Source organism: Eimeria tenella, genomic scaffold (genome assembly GCF_000499545.2).
Source record: "Eimeria tenella Houghton genomic scaffold, Eth_scaff3, whole genome shotgun sequence".
Lineage (NCBI taxonomy): Eukaryota > Apicomplexa > Conoidasida > Eucoccidiorida > Eimeriidae > Eimeria > Eimeria tenella.
In genome coordinates, this window is record NW_013542870.1 from 850,915 (window position 1) to 870,325 (window position 19,411).

Here is a 19,411-nt window from a genome sequence, read left to right on the forward strand (position 1 = left end):
CTTCTGCTACTGGTTGATGAGGCATTTCATGACGGTTACGGCGTTTCACAGAGTGGAGCCATACACAGGATGTTGCCTCTTGAAAGCTTTTTTGGGGCTGAAAATCATTCTTAAATCTTCCTGCACCTTTGCCTTCATTTTCTACCTCTTTGTAAGTGCCGACGCAACAATCTTCATCTGCTTACGTATGTGCATGTCCGACCCAGATCGAAGGGCGTGGATGGCAACGAGGAAGCAACACGGCTACTGGCGAGCATAATTCTCTGCTTGCGAGCGATGTGTGCGCTGACCTTCATCTGGCTAGTCTGTCGGGCGTGGCAGGGGTAAGTGAAGAAGACATCGTCGTGTATTCGGTGAAGCGGCAGCCACTGGCAGCTGCACGGGCCATAGTTTCTCACTTCCTAGAGCTGTTACGGCAGGTGTGGCAAGCACGGCTGTGTCTAACCCATGTAAGTCCCCTCTTGCATAGCAGCCGTCCAGAATTGGTGGAGGCCCTTGACAACTTCGACCGGGCTCACGCTTCCTTCCACTTGCCCAGACCCATTCTTCCACGTCAAGCTCCAGAGAGCCCCTGCCCATCAGATTTTCCCACGTCAGATCACGGCACTGCTCAGACAGTGTTGGGCTAAAGGTCGCTTGCAAAGATGCTCCCAGCTTGCGTGTTTACTCTTGCTCCCTTGTTGCAGTCGTGATCTGGCTACTGTTTTATGTGGAAACATGGTTTACGCCTAAAGCTAATTCAGTATGTATGCACCTGAATCCTCCATATGCCAAGGATCACGTAAAAACGGTTGAGTTGAGCTTTCATTCAACTCAATGGTCATACATTGTTGCAACTTCGAGAAAACACAACTACTGCAACAAGATTAACTGGCAGGAAACTGCCAAAAGTTTAAAGCAAAGCGGCAGGAGAAGCAATCGCATGGCACTGCATTAAATCTTTCGATCCTCAGCCTTATTTTATCACATGATTCATACAATAAAAAATTAACACATACTCTGCAGCAACGGGGCAGTGGCTCTGTGCGGCACCTCGTCGCCGTGTGAGGCTGTTTTTGCTCGGCCTCTTCCCGCTGCCGAAGAGTTCGTCTGACCATCTGCCTCAAGGCATCGGTAGTTGTACATCTGTAAATTCATGTATATCCGGGCCTTGGACCCCTACAAACGCCACTGCCACAGGCAGCCCAACAGGGCAAGGCACCAGCTGGGACCGCTTCTCGGAGCGAATTCTTGCAATTTAGCGTGAAGTTCATCCGCTTCAAGAGTAATCTCATCATCTACGACATCCCCTAGACCGGCAGCGTCTAACAAAGAGCGCCAGTCCACCGACTCCCCCAGATCTGGAGTCGCGTCGAATGCTGTAGTTGACAATTCCCCTGACCGTCCTGACAAGATTTTCTTCTCTGCCGCTCCCTGCTGCTTCAAAATTGCTTCTTGCGTGCTCAAGCACTGCGGCAGACCTTCCTGCGCTCGCCCGACAGAAAAGCGCACGCGCACGCAGAAACACAGCTTCATGCCGCCAGATTGTTGCATCCTTCGAACATGCAAGCACCCTTGCAAAAAACATCCGTCTGTCTTGCTGGCCTTACCTTGAACCGGTCAATCCGAAGACGATCTGCAGCGGAAAATGCTGGCACTGAGGAATACCTGCCTATGGCCCGCCTGGGCTTCTCCACTCCACTCAGTCGCTGCGAAGCAGCCACTGAGGATGGGCATCGAGCGCTTTTTCCCTCTGAAGATGAGCTTACGGAATGATAAGTACAGTGAGGAGAGGCAACGCTGCCCCTCTGGCATTCAGAGGCTGTTCTTGCACTTCGGCGGCTCTCCTCGACTTTCCGGGGAGCAATTACTGGGAGACCTTCTGCTTCTTCTTTCATGGGTAGTTTCTGTGGCTGTTTCTGCTCTTGATAGTGCTGCTGCCGTGCAGTCCCAGACTCTGCCTGGAGACGAGGCGCCGGGCTGCGCTCGAGGCTTCCACGGAGCACTTCGCGGGCCTTGCTGTTTCTCCCCACCCTACTGCTGCTACCAGTCGATACAGCTGCAGAGTTACTGCAGCCCAGAGCTTCGTGAACTTGCGCCGCTGCCTGCTCCCTAGGGAACTCCACGGCCTTTGCTTTCAGGGACGCAATGGAAGAGGCAGTAGCGGATTGGTTGTGCTGACCTTCGCGCAAAGGAAGCTTTCCAGTAAACACGAAAGAAGAATAATCGGCAGTAAAACCTGGCGACGTCTGCGAAGTGTCAAAAGATTCCAGGGCATCCTCAAAAGCCTCAGCAGAGCCCCGGCGACTAACCATGAAGCTACAGGCGGGTTGCATGTGGGCGGTAGGGCAAGAACTTGCGTCGCTCCTGCTGCATGTATCCTCATCCGAAACACCTGAAATGGAAAGCACCGCACTGGCTGGCATAAAATGAACAGATGTGGCGGAATGTACCCCATTCAGGGAGAGTTGTTCAGAACTTTGCAATCCACAGCGGTCACTGAAGGTCAATGAAGAACACCCCATACTCTACCAAGATTTCTCGGAAGACGGGAGCCAGAGAAGAAGAGATGCTCTCTCCATGGGCTCGTGTCGTCAGGAAAGCATTTCGTGCAGGCAGGCGCAATTAGTGTGGGAAAACATTCGCAGCATGGCACAAAGTAAATCTTACCGAGGCGTGTTGAGCTGGAAGATACGAATGAAGTCTGTAAATTAGTCCCATGGGGTATTTTGTTGTCTCGGTCGCCACCGATACTGGAAGTTGAAAACGTGCGAGATCCCAGCGGTGAGCCTTGCTGACGCCGAGGCAAGCAAACGGCAGAAGCTGAGTGGTGCAGCATTGCTTCACAAAGTAAAGACAAAGCGGCAGAAGAAGATGCCCAAGCGGCACGCTCTACAGGATGCTTATCACCTCCTCCAGAGGTGGACCAGGGGCTCAACGGCCGAAGGCCCCGCGCTACGTGTGGGCGCCAGATGGTGTTTTTCCAGTTAAAGACACAGCAAGCCTAGACGTTTCTCTGTATATGGCACTTCCAGAGTATAGGAGAGTCGAAAGCAAGAGCCAGAGCCCAACCGAAGCTGCCTCGTGCTAGCCCAGAGTGTTGCACACGGCGAAAATCTACTGGAGGCATCGGCTGCAGAAACCGCGAACACAAACGAGCAGAGCCTTCATCAGGGTACCTATGCAAGTAAAAACTAATGGAAGGCTTTTGCGGAGAAGTACTGTTGGAATTATGGGCGGACTGCGCGGCCGACTGCTGGTACAGCGCACCGCAAGGTCCAGGCGAGTCCGCTGCTGTCACAGAGAGGACCGGAGTGAAGGGCTGCTTGAAACATGGTGTGGAACGTTGTTATGAGTGAAACATTTACAACATACAGTGAAGATTGTTTTTTCTTCGCGGCTATGGCGAGGCAAAAAAGGTCATTTTTGTGCACAGGATGCTACACAGTCGTTCAGACGCAGAGCCCTAAAGGCATCGTCGATAAGCTTGATTTCGGATTGCACTGGCGAGTTCTCTGACAAAAGCACTCATATTCACTTCTTGGTATTCTGTGTCCTCTTCCCCTTAAAAGTAGGTTTTGGACAGCTTATAAATGAGAGCGGGGGATTAAGTTTCACAGCGGTTACACTGAGAACGTTGCGTTGTACGAGTGGTAAGCAGAGAACATCGGGAGTTATCGCATTTGTCTAAGCACTCAGGTTGCGCTGTGCAAGTAAATCAACCAGACTTTGCCAGCATATTACAGCTTTGCTGCTGGTTACTACGTACAAGCTTTGGACGCTGAGATTGGCAGATTACCGCAGCTCAATCACGTTTTCGTGCATACAAGTATGTATTGTGTCCTCTGAGAAGGATAAAGTCTGTGATTCTTGGCCCAGGGAAAATGCGCTGAGGAATTTATATGTCATCCAACACGGCCCGCTGGGAATATCAGACGAATTCGTCTGGTACGTCCACAGTTGGGGAGGGGGGTTCGCCATCACCAGTATTGAGAGTCCCACTAAGGGACAGAGCAAGAGAATGTGGCCTTTCTAACGAAGCAACGTTGTAAGGATGCCCCTGGAATCCACGTCGCCAAGCAGCAGCTCTAGCCATGCAGTCACCGAGAAGCTTTGCGGGCACTGTCTATGAAGCCTTGGGGCGAAGTTTAGGCTCAGACGTCACACAAATTTTGAAACCACAGTCCCGACTCCTTCTCAACGAGAGATGTATCCAGAGTTCCTCGTACCTCACTAGGTGCTTAGTTGGCCGCAGAAGGCTTTGCGGAAAGCACGTATTTCCTTGACCAATGTGTGACCAATAACTTCCATGAGACTGAAGCACTAAAAGCACAACAGGGCTTTTTCCGTTGCATGAGCCCTGATCGCTCCTGTGGCTGTGCTGTGGGAGCACGACGTTCCTAGCTCGTTCCTGTTCTGAGAAGCAATTTTTGCCTCCGTTTTCTACTGTCGTACCCCGCCATGTTTTTCTGTTGGTAGGAGGGTAGCGCAATGAGATTCAAGGATTGACAAATGGTACCATGGATCATGCTACTGGAAGGAAACTAGTCTAGTAGAAGGCCTGGGGCCTCAGATCGAGGCCAATTTCATTAGTGTGGTAAGAAAAGCCAGAAGGAAGTATATTTCGGCAGCCCATTGGTAACCACTTGTGCCCATACACGAAGGCGAGCGCGGTCCTATCTCTGGAATCCTGTGGAATTGCTCGTGTCAAGAGCATAATCCCCCAGTGTATCCACGAAAAAAGAACTCTTGCAAACTGGAACAAGCAAAAGCCGCCAAAATTTATTCTTTTGCTTGCTCTTTGGAGCATAGAGCTTTCTGTACGTCGTTCTCATCAGGTGTACGCGAATATGCTTAGTGTAGTGCCAGGCACTACAATTGACCTTCGTCGCCACCCCTCGAGGCTTAGTAACGCGAAAGGGCATGAATAATATAGAATATTTTAAGGCATAAGGCACCACTGGATATTAGGAAATCATAAAAGGGAATAGAGTGCTCGCTAGCCAGCACCGGGTATCGGGCTGGATGCGAGGTTGGTGCCGTGACTCAGGCACTGACCCTCAGCGAGGGTCAACAGTCAGTTCTATTATTTTGGGTTTTTCTTACCTCTCAATATTATGAACTCAGTTGTATATGGCCATTTAGGGTATACAGTAGTAGATGGCGAGAATCATGGATTTTAGATAGTAGATGCAGAGTGTGCACTTAGTCAGACTAGCCCAGGGACCATACGTAGTAACAGTGTAGGCCAGCTGTTCACTACACTTAGTGTCCCCTCGCTCCCTGCATTCGACTCGCATCGTACTCATCATGTCAGCAAACGACCTCAGCTTATCCACATGACTTCCTAGAATTCCGTAGGCAAGCCTTCCACTCGTCTCCGTTAACGTAAGCAGCTTGTTGGTTATACTGCTCTCAGAAACCCTTTGTAACATACGTGCGCAAACGCGCCTGTCCCTAACCTCACCCATCCCCATATTACTAGAGTCCCTCTGCCTAAGGAGTTACTAGTTGTTGAGGCCGCTCCCTTAGCAACGGAGTCAGGCAAAGCGAGTCTTCGAATCTTTGAAAGCCAGCAGAAAATTCAGCTCCCATCGTCCATTGTCCCTTGCTAGTTGCGCATTAGTCTCCTAGGCCATGGTGTGGTTTAGGCAGTGCACGCTGGGGGATGCCATTTACTTCCGGCAACTCTCATTCCACCTGGCTGCGTGTCAGTGGACCGCTTGTATTGAGTTCTTTGTCAGCTGCATACCAAACAAAATCTGGGTCCAGCAACAGGGAGCCGTGGGCCGTGCATGATACGCTACGCCAGTTCATGCTCAGCGCTATTCGTGGGCCAAATTCTGCACCATATTGAACTATGCACACTACGCAGAGTTCGAGAACTTCATGCGTCTGGAAGGACAAGTTCAGCGTGGACTCGCCCATAGAAGCCAGTCCACTTTGGCAATTGTACAGCATCTTAGACGTAGCATGACATTCACACCAATCAGTTGGTCTCAAGACAAGTCCCGATCACACTTGCTGCAGGCGGCCCCGCTGTGAGATCCGTCCGTTTTCAGGAAGTGTGCAACTGCTCCAGCCGCTAACGCCCAGTTAGTACCTTACTTAGCATGCCAGTAAGCGTTCCGCCCATAGAGCATACCATTTATTCCATACTCTATGCGCGGCATCCTATCAAATTTAGAACCCCCGAGTGCCAACCTCCTGCCTTACTATCGCCGGAGGGACAGTGCTTGTGTCGTTGCCACGGTGGGTAGCAAGGCGTGCCTGCACTGGTGAGCCTCCCACTACGTTAGTGGGAGGGCGTGATTACCCTCATATTAATATGTTCCCTGTTTTTCGCGGATATCATCAGCTCTGCTTTACTTCCCGTAGGCATGACTGAGATATCTGTACCTGATTCCTGCGTGCTATGAAAAGAGGCAAAGCCGCTCCTCTTGCGCAGTATGCTCTACTCGGCTCCTATATGTATTCGCTTACTGGCTGCATTGGTACTTTCCTCCTTTCACTGAAGGCAATCAAAGAAACGGCAAGAGTGCTAACATTGTTTTTTACTCAGCAGCACGCTCTTGAGGAGAAAAGGTTACTCTCCCTCTTCAGCTGTCCGTTTGACCGTTAGCGCCATTTGTCGTGCTCAATAATGCAAGGCAGCCCAGGAATTCTCTTCAGGAGTATATAATTCAGAGTATGTATACTGACGTGATAAGTAGAAGTAACTGCTTTGCAAAGGGAATGATTTGTGGGGCGATAAGGGCTAGTGTGTTTCGCAGTCAGTTCCAGGGCTCGAGGCTCGCAAAGAGACACCGAGACGCCGAAGCTGCAGCGCGCAACACCTCCATACAGAGGGGAAAATATTGGGGGATAAGAGATGTAACGCTAGAATTTGTGCCCACCTTGATGGTTGTGGGATTCTTTTGGCTTTCAAACAGTGTCACTTGAGAGAATTGATAGGTCTGAAGCTGAGTATTCAGAATAGAACAGATACCTGTGAGCCAAGCGGCGTTCCGCTCACTACAGCATCAGTGCGGCAGCAAACCCCGAGTCTCGAGCCTAGCTACAGGGCGCCATGAACCGGAGATGCTGCAACACTAAGTCTTTTCTGATTCTTTACAACTGCATGTAATTTGTTCTGGTTCAGAAGTATACAGCCTCTGAAGGGTGCATCTGCACAGCTTTGTATTGCTGCATATTGGAGCTCCACGCACATTGCTGCGGTTTGCCCCGTTGTATCGCTAGGCTCCGGAACACTCTTAATGTAGTGTCATGCGTCGTCGCTTCATGCATCCTTGGAAGGACGATTCTCAACGGAAGCGTTGGGGTTAGCGGGCCCACAGGTGATCTACATGTCACGCCGAGCTGGCCCACATGATGGAATGATGTAAGCACTCTAGCTCAGCAGGCAGTCTCTCCTCGAAAAGTACAGCATTCGTACATTTCATGGATTCTAAATTGGCCTCTGCGAGACCCAACAAGCTTTCAATGACCTAGCTTCGACGCGGGCAGCTACTTGACGGGCCACCCATCTCACTGTGTGGCACTTTTCTCGACAGAACTAGAATTTCTAAGTAATTAGGGTGGAACCTAAGCATGTCAAGAGATGGCAGCAGTTGGATCTCGCCAGTTGCATCGTGCAGATGAACCTTCGTCAGAGCCTCCAGTGCTGTTCCCCGTTATACGCGCTCCTTGTAACGCCTGCGGAAAGCCGGTATAGCGGCATGGGTAGGCAAGAACCATTTTTAGACGATGCTTGGGTGGGGGTAATTCCCCCAGTTCTGAGAAAGAGGAAATTCGGAAATTCCTGAAGCTTTTGCCTTCCAAAGACACAACAGTCGCAGCTAAAAAGGCTCTCCCTTCCTAACGAGGGCGTACTGATACGCTACACAGCAGACTGCCTGATTCACCTAGCCCATTATATACAGTAATCATAATGCTCCACTTAGCTTATGGTGTGTAGTGCACAGGCACCACAATAGGGCTTGCTGGTGACCTGTAGAAGATAGCTATCTGGAGACCTACAAGAGGTCATAACACTGAACGAGGACGGGGCCCTCTTACTAGGATCGAAGTAAGGCAATTTGTCGGCGAATTAGCATGCGTACACTAGACGTGCCTGTAAATACGTGTAGATTGGCGCTGGCGATAGCGCCGGCACCGGTGCAGGCCTTCTCCCCACAGGGCCTAGGAGGCGAGAACCCCGAGTGGGGGGATTTGGAAAAAACTATAAATAACTGCATTTCGTGATAGGACTACTGTTTCAAGGAAATGCGCCGAAGGCAGACGGCTATCATAGGCCCCAACTCGGGGGTGCAGGCAGCAGCGTAATCGCAGCAGCAGGTGCTGTGCATTATATTGTGCCTTCTGAGTTGACCTTAATTATGTATTGATCCTAGTAGATTTTATTGATGAGCCTTTTGAGGCAGTAGGCGGCGCTGCTAGCGGAAAGGGAGCCACCTTGGAGCCTTACTAGTACACAACAGGAGTCCTTTACCTCAATCGGTCAACAAGAGCAAGTGTTGTAGGCTGGACATCACCTACAGTAATTAGTGTCGACACTGGAGTGTCAAACGTTCAACTTTCCTGGACAGACGGGCCTTGGCGTATATATACGGGCCTTGGCGTATATATACGGGCCTTGGCATATATACATGCGTGCACGTCCATATTTCTGTGGTGCATCCCGTGCTAAACTCCTACTAACAACTGGTGAAGAGCTCCACAAGGCAGAGAGGAGACTGGAAGGACCCCTGTTCTCCTTCTCAACAAACGATTTGCCTTCTCCAACTGTCTTTTTATTAGGGAGCCTGATGCTTTTCCATGTTGTTGCCTCAATATCTGGTACATAACTTGCGCTCCAGTAGCTGACTCGGTTTTGAAGTCGCACGCTTAGAGTACTTCCATCTTATGTATGCGTCCATATCCCTAGCCGATACTACAACTTGGAAGAGGGGTGAATTCCTACGCCCGTCAGATTTAGCTCGCACCTCTACGCATCGAAACTGTCAATTTGGCTTGAAATTTAAGGTTCGGCAGTGCCAAATACGTGGAATTCGTGAATTTTGGTCGAAGTTCGGCCAAGTAGTTGCTATTAAAGGAATTCACTCATCAAATGAGTAGATCAGGTGGTTAGCAGCAAGTCAGAACATCAGCTGCACGGTAGGAGGCATGAACTTACAACTCAAATGCTTCTTAGCTTGAAATATAAGCAGTACTGCAGTGAACAACAGGCAGAGAGCTGAAGAAGTCATTGTTCATGCCACTAAATCCTCAATGTACTGGAGAAAAAAAGCCAACCTGCGGAGGATTCCTCCGTGCTATTTCAACAAGTGAAGCCTCCCATTTGTGTGCCCCAACCAGAGTTATCCGCTGACAGTGGAGCTTTAGAGCTAGGCCCTCATAAAGTCATCTTCTTTAACACGCGGAACTAATCTTCCGTTGTTTAGTTCCACAAATATTGGCTACGTAGTCTGCAAGCCCCCCATTCGGGGAGCCCCTAGCGCCGAATCTAACTCAAACGCCTACATAACACCATCATGTATCAACACTTGGCCTATTATTATCTCTTACACTTCACTTACACGTGCCACGGGCTCGATATAGTACATGAGACCAGCACACCAGATTCACATACCAGTGAGTGTAGCGCATTGAAATCCAGCATGATTAGCCATCTACATTGCCAAGGTGAATTGGTTGCTTCGGCGTCATTATGCCACAACTTTGGAAACGAGAATTTGAAACAAATATATTTAGAGCTCACACCGTGTGCCGTTCGTCAGAGACAGCACTGTCTGATCAGCGCCTCACCTTGAATCTGGATCGTGCATTGACTACCATATGACAGCTTCCAGATTGCATGGAAGAAGTGACCATGGTGGCATGACAACAAATATCAGTGTTAGTAAAGGGTGCTTGAAGCTATATTAAGAATCAGGACGAAGTGAAAGCATCCGTTCACCTCATGTGGTGTGACGAAGCTTGAATCTGTTGTGGACGGCCCAGGTGTTCGCAGGGCTGTCGCGGCGGTCTAGGAGAATGGCGAACGATGCATTTGCGTTTTTTCTGCTGTTGATGAACTAATCAAGAATTATCATTAAGGTTTTGTCGCAGCAGTTGGGAGAGCCCACTCATTATTCGAAGGCCGTTAAAGCGTCCAGCTCGCTCACACCTGTACGTGCGCCATTCCACCATGAAGGGAAGGCGGCGTAGCTGTATGTGACTTAGCCTCCCATAAAGCATATTTAGACTTTCACCTGAAGTCACACTTACAAAGTGCAGTGCCCGAAAGCCCAAGGCGGCGCGGAACCCTGCTCTAGCGAGACGAGTGCTATTCGTTCGCTGACGGTCTACCAGGGCTCTCGCTGCACCGGCTTTCCACCATAGCAACCAGCATAATGCGCCTACGTTTTAGCTGCGTAGCATTTGTTCCGCCTGGTTCTCAACTAGGAGTTTCGGGGGGCCCCGACTTCTTAGGTCGTTGGGATCCTTGCAAATGTCTCCCGTTATTGCCACACAGCTCGCCTTCTGAAGGTGGGATTGAGCCCAGCCTGTGGTTCGCAGACGTGGAGGTCAACGAGAAAAGCCTGGAGCGCTGTGGGAAGTCCGCTGCAGGGGCAGCAGGGTGCAGCAGCCATCGATGCAACGGCACGGAAGGTGCTGTGGACACGTTTTCAGATAAGCTAATAGCAGCTATGACCTGGACAGACTCCGCATCGGCAGGGACGCAGCGCTCGGGGTTCCTCCCAGATACACTTTCTTCAACAAACGACGAGGCATCAAGTATTGCAGCGGCGGCTTACTGCCGTGTTGACCACAGGTCACCCCGTATTGTTGCAATTCTTGAGCAGCACCCTCTAAGGCGAGTGCAGTTCGAATACAAATTTATTTTGTGGAACTCACAAAAGCCTGTGGCTCCCTACGTGCCAGATACACCTGGGGAGTCGTTTCAGCGTTCTGCCTACGGCAGCCCTTCCTGCACATGGCGTACTTGGTTGTTTCCTCCCGCTCCCGCGCAGCATGCAGAGCCGCCGTCCAATAGCCTACATGTTATCTGGGAGGGGTCTGGCCCAGGCACTAACAGGAAGTTCTTCTTCGATCCGATGGACATTGTGGTGGATGAATCTGAAAGTGGGAGTCTGGAGGTACTGTATCTCTGCAAGGTTGCCAGGTTTGAGGATCCGAGGAGTGGGTGGTCTACAAATGCGGAGTGTACAAGCACCTAGCATACTTACAAAGAAGATAGTCCGTGTGGTTGCTAAGCGGACCTGTGCTGAAACGACGGCTGACCCATACGGCACTTGGTCCTTGCGCGTCACAGTGGACACAACTCACGCTACACGCAGGCATCCAGCAGTTTGCTTTGGGAGCCTCTGGGCTTTTTTGTCCTGTTCAGCTAGACTATGGAGTGGTGGATCGGCGCAGATGCAGTTGCTTGCGTGGTATGTTTGCAGCTGGAGATGCTAGTGAGCACGGCCACACGACATTTTTCTACAACACTGTGAAGGCAGAGGGACGTATGCATTACTCGCGCATTCTCCCAAATCTTTACGTGGGATCTTGCCCTCGTCAGCTCAAGCACATCAGGCAGCTAAAGGAGGAGTTGAAAGTGACAGTGGTTTTCAATATGCAAACTGCAGATGACATGAAGTAAGCCAAACGGTGGCGGCAGTGGAGCACGTTTTTCGAAGGCAGGCAGCGGAGGGAGCACGCTTGGCGGCGCTTTCAGATAACTGAGATAGACTCTGTGTGCTCGTCGTTATATGTATTCCTGCAGTTACTATTTTTTCCCCCACTGTCATCCATTTCTGGTGAGCAGGACAAATTTCCCTGATCCGCTGGCTAGCAAGCGAACGCCGGAGGCAGCGGGCCAGCTGTACGAGTCCGCCGGTCTCCGTTACGTGTGGATGCCCACAGAGGACATGAGTGATGCTTGCCGGAAGCTTGCAGTGGCCCAGTGTGCCCTGATATTAGATGCCCTGATTCAGGTAGTGTGCTTCCCCCAACCCACCTCACGGGAGAAAGGACCAGGCAGAGTGCCGAATGCGTATGTTTTGTTCCTCCCCTCACGAAGTTTCTTGTTTGTGCTTTCTTGCGTGGTTGTGAACAGAACGGCCACAGCGTTTACGTTCACTGCAATGCTGGTGTGGGTAGGAGTGTTGCAGCAGTCGGCGCATACTTGTGCTTTTGCGTGGGCCTTGATGTCCGCAAAGTCAATTTTTTGGTAAGCACCAAACGGCCAGTTGCCTATTGGGACGAGAAGGCCATCGAGGCCGGACTCATTGATTTCAATGCCAAATTTGGCAGGGTCAGGCAGTCATTGAAGAGTAATTGAGGAGCTGGGACAACTGCCTTCGCCACCAAGTTTTGCATTTTTTGCCGGAGCGTCTTTCTTCTCTTGTCTGTTTTTAGTTGGGTGATAGGTCCCGTAGTTTACAGAACAAGGACAACCCACGACGGCATTCTTTTCTAGACTGCGCAGGGCTAGAGAAACGCAGTTAGGACCACGCAGAGTATGCGGATATGTCGAAGCCGAGTCTGTGTTACTGCGAAGGGATCAACTTGGGTATGGGCAGTCGCCTTTTGTGCAGCGAATCCCGCTATAGACAAATTGCATACAGACAGGATGCAATCCCTACGAATGCAACAAAGCGGGCCAGCGACAGGTCATGATTAGTCAAGCACCAAGAGGCATCACGAATAGCAATCAGCCCCAGGCCAATGTAACAGATGCCTGTTAAACTCCACAGTCCGCATGGAACTGGCTCGCGCTCATGTACACACGGGGACTAGTCTTGAGTGCATCGTTACAACTTACTGAAACAATGGCTGGGAAGTACTTCGTCTTGTGACGAGACGAATTCGGACGGACTTCAGTGAAGCGCCAGTGAGATACTCCGTGTAGAAGGCAGTAAGGAAAGGGAAACTCATCGACGTTCTGACACTCCGGTGGCGCATTGCGTTGGTAAGGAGGAAAGCCGAATGACGACATGGGCAAGTAAGCGAACGGCCCGGGAACGTCATCCTCGTGCTGCATTTTAGAGACTCGCATAACTGCAGTGTTGAAGAAGGAAGTGCCAAGCTTATACCGGGATGGCGCTGACTGCCACGTGTGAAGACTTCAGTATCTCGCTGGCAGTCTTGCCTTCTTCGGATTTGTACAGATACAGCATATTAGACGACCTGTCCAGAGGATCAATCGTAGGTATTATTTTCTCGAACGAAAGAGAGCTCCCCAATCTCGACGTCAAGTGGTATCCGCCGTCGAGGTTGTATGGTTCATGGGCAATGTACTGCTGAGAGCACCGCAGTGAGGAGAGGCAAGACAGCTCAAAGCCATGCACCGTTAACGAAGTGAGAGCGCCGCCTGTTCAAAGATTACTTTTCAGTATTATCGCCACGCATCTTCTTTTGCAGACTACCTTGAGCAAGGCCGCTTCCTACGCAGTTGTCTGTGCGCGCAGGAACCTCAATAATGAAGCTTCTACAATTTGAGGCCAGTTTCAGCGGCGCAATCATTGAGCAGCCCTCTGTTTGCCGGCCACTGTACAATAGGTTCGACAGAATACTGCGGTGATGATCATGCAGCTGCCTGAAGAACCCCACGTTGCCGCAGCCCATACATTTTTATTTTTCATCCACACTTACGTGTCCAGGGGTATTAGTGGCTGCGGGCTTTTCGTGACGCGAACAAAGCTCCTCAGGAGAGCCACTGAAGTTCCCACAAGTGAAAAGGCAAACTGCACGGCTTCTGCTGTTTGAACGGGCGGCTTGGGCGGCGGCTTCGGCACCGCTTTCTGGTCCCCTGGCCAGCCTAGAGGCCGCAGAGCACTTGCCACGGCCCCCTAAAGTGTTATTCTTACTCTCTCCAGTTCAGCTTTCGAGGCAGTATATAATGCATCATTACCTCAACTGCACTGAGAGATGCTGAGATCTGCCTGAACATGGAGGCTGCCGGAGATGTCCTCAGTGCCACAGAAATAGCTGTCTGGAGGGCATGCTGTTCGCTGCAGTTCAAGTTGTTCGTTGTGCAGTACTCCACTGCAGCTTTCTGCATCTGTGAAGTGAATTGGCGGTAAGCTGAACTAATTGGCTTCCGGGCCTGCGGCGGCAAGATGGAGACATTCTGCATTGCAAATAGTGGAGGCTCCCCTATCGCAACAGGCTCGCGCGGCTGGAAATCTGGGCCACTATAAGCGGCTCCAACGATGAATCCATCTCCCCTCTTTAGGTCGTCTTCCTCCGTTTGAAGCTGCGTTGGCTCTTCGGCAAACATATTGGCTTCAGAGGTGTGCGAGTCATGAGGCTGCCTCTTGTGGAGACCCGAAACCAGTGGTTGTGTCACGGAATCTACTAGGAATGACAGTGGAGGAGCGATGTTCTGAGAGCCTTTAGGCACTATCTTTTGCGTCGCCCGTAGTCCATCGTGCAACCTCTCGTCGGACAGTAAGGTGGGCAAGGCTGTCGTGTTTGGAATAGCATCAGCGGCCCGTAGAAGCCACGCAGGCTACATTTTGAATGCACTGAGTGGTGGCCTGCCCATCTGTTGAGTAATATGATGCATGTTTACCAGCTTGAATGACAGTGAAGACGGCGTGAAAGCCTGCTCCTGGACGGCCGGGAAAAAGTTGGCAGAACCTGGTCTTATAGCGTGTTTCAGTTTGTTAACTACATTTTGAAGCTAAAAAGATAACTCCCTTGCCATTTTTCTCGTGGGGTCCATCATTTAGAGGTGAGTTTAAGGGAGAACTACCGAGGTTCCGTGTCTCGAAAGCTTCGACACGTAGAAGTGACCAAGAGATAAATATGGGTTCTGAAAAGTGATTCAGGTGTGCAGAAAAGGAAAAACATAAGAAATGTTCAGGGAAACGGGATTCTTACGGAGAATACACTGAACACATATCGCTGTCTTGGTGAACCGGAAGGACAACCTCCAGTTGAAAAGCGACATGGTCCCTCTAAGTGAGGTCGACTGAAGCCAAAGCGGCACATACAGAAATTGTAAAAAGCATCGGTACTACTAGTTGAATGTACTGGGACTCAGACTAGGAATAAGCAACTCAGCGCATCCTTGCCCAGCTCAATATGATCATCATGCTGCTGCTGTGTACAAACTGTTCGAGCAACCCAGATGCTGGCTACTACATTCCTGGAAATATACACATGATTGCATCCAGTAAAGTGAATTGCTTCAGTAGGTTATTATTTGTACTTTCCGAAAGGTGCTGGTTCTTCGGAATCTTCGAAACTGCTCACTTCTGCAGGTCGAACTGTCATGCCCTTTTCAACGTTGCCATTCAGCGTCGGAGCCCGGCAACTGGGAATTCTACCTTCTTTTTTTCAATTTGAGACTCAAAAACATTAAATACTAAATTATTCCTCCTTGCTTTCTTCGCCAATTGTTAAATTGCCCGCCGTCGAAGACTTGCCATCGAGCACGTGCCAGCTCGAAATGCCAACTAGCGTCATCTCCGGTTATCAGCACGCCTGCAAAATGCCCCGAAGCATTCTGCCGAGAGATTGCTGTGTGGTGCACGGTCGTGGAGCCGTTGGTGAACATGTGCTCACCGAACAAAACCACTTCACAGCGCACGCTGCGCAACAGCCAGAAATCCCCTTGGTGCTTGGAGGCGAGGCACCAGGCTCTATACGGCCATGGACGCAGCAATGTTTCGAAAGGTGTGAGACAGGCAGGTTGACCAACGTTGCCACGGTGAGGTCATGGGTGGCAGTCACGGGCCTCTCTTCCTTCCCTCTCCCGCCTGCCCCCGCACAGCCGTGCCCGCGAGAGCACTGTGAACTGCCAGGTTTTTCATGCGGCTGCTTTGTGCGTTGTCCCCCAGTCAGTGCTGACGAATGTCCCCTAGACTCTAGACGGGAGTCTAAAGTTCGTCGGTAGCAGCACTGGCTGCTCCGCAGAGAACATGCTACAGCGGGAACGCTCCCATGGCGCGGCTCCAGTAACAAAACATGAGTCCAGAATTTAACTTTCTTCTGCCTACACGCTTTGCCCACTGCACTACGCATGCGCTTCTCTGCTACTGGCATATCTACTACCTGCTGCAGCGTAGCCGTTCCCAAATTAGCTTTCACCTGTCTGCGAAAAGCCAAGTTAGGGCAGGCAATAAACAAAGAAATTTGTTTTATTTGTAAACAAGAAGACTGCTTCTGGACACGTTGGTGAGCTTAGTTCATGCCGCCTCCTCGTCGTCCTGGGGCATCTGGAAGTACCTCAGCTCGTACGAAGTCTTGTTATTTGCAACAACTCGCAGGAAGTCGCGCAGCATTTGCTTCTTCAAATACTTCTTCACGAGGTACTGCGCACAAAGTACAGACTAAGGATTTCGTCTTGTGCAGAAGCACATTGTAGCAATAATTACTAGGAATGGTCGGCGCGTGCTACAGTAAGGCTTCGTGTTCTTAATTAAGCTGCTTCTTGGTTGACCAGCCTTCCCATTCATACTAACCAAGTGTGCTGAGCACAAGTACAACAATTGTGGCCGTACCTTGAGGTAACGCTTTGAAAAGGGCAACTCGGCGGTGACACATACTTTTGCCTTCTCCCGGAAAACCTCAATTTTTTCTCCAAAGTTGTTCAGCTTCCCCGCAACTTTAATGCGGCTCTGTAAGAACTTCTCCTAAGAGAAAACAGCCCCAAAACCTGTCGCCTACTGTTCTCACGGCCAACGGCACCGTATATACACCAGCAAAATACGATCCCCATTACTTCGGAACAAACGCTACAGGCACAGTTTCACAATTTACCGTGCGCGGGATGCACCAATTCGTCCAGACTCCATACATCCACTAGTGCATGCATTGCCGAAGATTTAGGCCCTCTTGACGGGGATGTTCACACAGGCTGTGTGTTACGGAACCACACCGCCCGATGGGTGTGGGGTAAGGTAAGCACTCGTAAGGTCTCACCTCATAACCCTACTTTGACACTCGAATATTTCAAAAAACTCTAAACGATGTCAAAAAGTACAGAGAAAGCAAACTGGAAAGAGCTCCAAGGCTTACTAACGCCGTCATCGCAACCTAAAGTCCGCCCCATTAAGCATTGTACGACTTACCAAACCCTTGGCCTCAAGAATATTATCTTCAACAGGCTTCTGGCAGTCGATAACGAATTTGATCTTAGTTGCTTTGCCTGCTGTGGCAGCCTTCTTCCCTCGCGACATGTGGCTACGGGCCTGAGCAGCACCGGATGCTGACACCATTGTGGCAACACAAAAATCCGTCGACGATGCACCCACAAAAGGAACGTCAACGGAAAGGAGTTTATTTCCGATTGTTTCTGCTCAAAATGGAGCACTGGGGGAATGGCATGCACGTAGAAGCTGCCGGTGCGGGGAGTGTCCACCTCCCTAAGGAACCCAAAGCCCCAAAATCCCACAAGTGCAGTTATAAAGCGCTTGTATTCAGCTAGACATAGGTAAAGTAGAGGTAGTACTGAATAATGTTGGCGTCAGCTCTTTTTTTACACGAACTCTGTCTGCATTAGTAGCAGTTCCTCTACATTTCTCTCTGTGGCAACACTGCTAGTTGAAGAGCCCACCAGGCAATGTTTTTTCTGCTCACCCTCACCATCCGTACATACGCCCCTGAGTTCCAAATTGTTTTCCTCCAGTTGAAACGTCCTTCTCTGCATAGGACGTCCACATCCAAGAATCGCTGCAGCGGTGTTGCACGGCATGCACATTGCTAGACTGGGAAGAGCTGCGAGCTTCATTCTGCTCACTGCACGAGCAACAATTCTAGAGACGGGGATCAATTTCAGCAGGAAAAGAGGATTCAGTCATTCAGTGGGAATGGCTTCAGAAGGCGCTGCAACTGCACATAGACCTTCGGAGGGAATATTATCCGTCGGCCTAGGTGATATTATTGTATGGGAGTACAATTATACAGAGCTTGTGAATGCATGTGTGGGTCATGTTTGATCATTTGATTATCCGCTCTTTTTTTGTCGTGAGAGTACGTGCATTGGCCTCTTGTGTGGTTTTCGCAGAGCCTTTTTGCTTTAGGCAATTCGATGATCCGAAGTACCCGGGAACAGTAATTCCAATGGGTAAAGATATGTTTATGAAGCAGGTGAATCACAGAGCATACTTTAAGGCAGTGGAAATATACCTGGTCTTGCATCCCTGAAGCTGGACAGAAGACACGCCTGTTCGTATGATGTCTTTTCTGCTTTAGCTTCACGAGATCTTGAAGCGAAAAAGCTTGACCCTAGTAAACGGCTACGCCCCTTTTTGCAAGCACATATTTATTGAAAACTTCACAGAAGCTAGAGCCTCTGCGATCCCAATAACAAAGGACAATGTAGGCCATATCCGGTAAGTGGCCTAAAACGAAACAGCTGGGCGGCCAATGCTAGCAAAGTTCCTTTATATGGACTACTATGTATCCTCAACCGCAGTCATGAAACTTCTTATGGTTTTCACTCGTGCACTGTGGTAACTGCTTGGTTTAGCACGGGGTACTTGGCTCGGAGGCCAGAAGAACTTCCTGTTTTGGCCCGGTGGCTGCCAGCGTCCGTCGTTCGACATCAATTGCATCGTGCTAAATACCTTGGTACGGCTGACCTTCATAGCCATGAGATGCACGAATAATTGGCGCTAACTGGTCGCCTTGCATGCACTTCGCGAGGTGCTGGGGGACAAGCATATTACATGTGGTAATACAGTGCGCACTGCGTGTACTTATAGATCTAATTCTGTACTCTCGGGAGCAAATTGCGAAAGAGAATGCTGCAATGACAAAGAGTGAAGTCCTAATCGGTGGGTTTCCCTAAATGCAGCTCTGTCCTACGCATTGGTGTCCCGTTGCCCTGCGTAGCGACAGCTAGGCAGTCGCGGAAAGCTTGCTTGCTTTTCTCTTCAGATCCAACCAATCCTGAGTGGTTCATAGTGTCTATTAAGGCACAAGATGAACCGTTTGAGCTTCCTATGAGCCCTATAACGTAAGCGACTACGGCACAACGGGAACGTCTCACGGGCCTCGCTACCCTGAAAATTTCGACTGTTCTTATTGAATAGACCGTAGTGCTGTACCGTCGCTCCGTGTGACGCCATCCCGTTCCACGTGCAATCCTACAGCCATATTTTCAAGTGTCGACAAGCAAAGGCGACACAAATGCTTCCAAAAAATTTTGCAAAAGCGAAATCTGATGTGCTTCTTCTCCAGGATCATGCGGAATGCGCTCATAGAGGAGGGAGGCAGCGGCGTATCCATAAATCGCGAAGCTTATGCGCGCTCGGTGGAATACTGGAGTAACCATGTGGTGGTGCAAGAGGATTGATAATCACTTAATTACAGTCTGGCTACGCATTGGCGGGTGATACCCATGTTAGTCGCGACTGTGACACTGCTAGGCTGCCCAGGACCTTCCCGGACAGCCAGCATGAGTAGGCTTGTGGAAGCACGCTGTGTT

At 50.3% G+C, this 19,411-nt stretch overlaps 5 protein-coding genes across 5 annotated transcripts; 2 read left to right on the forward strand and 3 right to left on the reverse strand.

Moving 5' to 3' along the window:
• Positions 1–1,158: 1,158 nt before the first annotated feature.
• ETH_00019950 (uncharacterized protein) lies at positions 1,159–2,818 on the reverse strand (the record flags this gene model as incomplete). Its single annotated transcript, XM_013375849.1, has 3 exons — positions 1,159–1,464; positions 1,590–2,374; positions 2,650–2,818. The coding sequence occupies 3 exons, from the start codon at positions 2,816–2,818 to the stop codon at positions 1,159–1,161; spliced, it is 1,260 nt and encodes a 419-aa protein (XP_013231303.1).
• A 7,555-nt stretch (positions 2,819–10,373) lies between these two features.
• Positions 10,374–12,310, forward strand: ETH_00019955 (uncharacterized protein; the record flags this gene model as incomplete). The annotated part of the gene is made up of 4 exons (XM_013375850.1): positions 10,374–11,163; positions 11,430–11,625; positions 11,795–11,963; positions 12,086–12,310. 4 exons carry the CDS (start codon positions 10,374–10,376, stop codon positions 12,308–12,310), a joined length of 1,380 nt encoding a protein of 459 aa, XP_013231304.1.
• Positions 12,311–13,058: 748 nt separating this feature from the next.
• On the reverse strand, positions 13,059–14,251 carry ETH_00019960 (uncharacterized protein; the record flags this gene model as incomplete). The annotated part of the gene is made up of 3 exons (XM_013375851.1): positions 13,059–13,271; positions 13,624–13,687; positions 13,839–14,251. The coding sequence occupies 3 exons, from the start codon at positions 14,249–14,251 to the stop codon at positions 13,059–13,061; spliced, it is 690 nt and encodes a 229-aa protein (XP_013231305.1).
• Positions 14,252–16,166: 1,915 nt separating this feature from the next.
• ETH_00019965 (60S ribosomal protein L22, putative) lies at positions 16,167–17,198 on the reverse strand (the record flags this gene model as incomplete). Its single annotated transcript, XM_013375852.1, has 3 exons — positions 16,167–16,292; positions 16,482–16,613; positions 17,052–17,198. The coding sequence occupies 3 exons, from the start codon at positions 17,196–17,198 to the stop codon at positions 16,167–16,169; spliced, it is 405 nt and encodes a 134-aa protein (XP_013231306.1).
• A 474-nt stretch (positions 17,199–17,672) lies between these two features.
• On the forward strand, positions 17,673–19,279 carry ETH_00019970 (uncharacterized protein; the record flags this gene model as incomplete). Its single annotated transcript, XM_013375853.1, has 7 exons — positions 17,673–17,853; positions 17,987–18,069; positions 18,175–18,314; positions 18,452–18,552; positions 18,687–18,758; positions 18,862–18,940; positions 19,165–19,279. 7 exons carry the CDS (start codon positions 17,673–17,675, stop codon positions 19,277–19,279), a joined length of 771 nt encoding a protein of 256 aa, XP_013231307.1.
• Between the last annotated feature and the right edge of the window lie 132 nt (positions 19,280–19,411).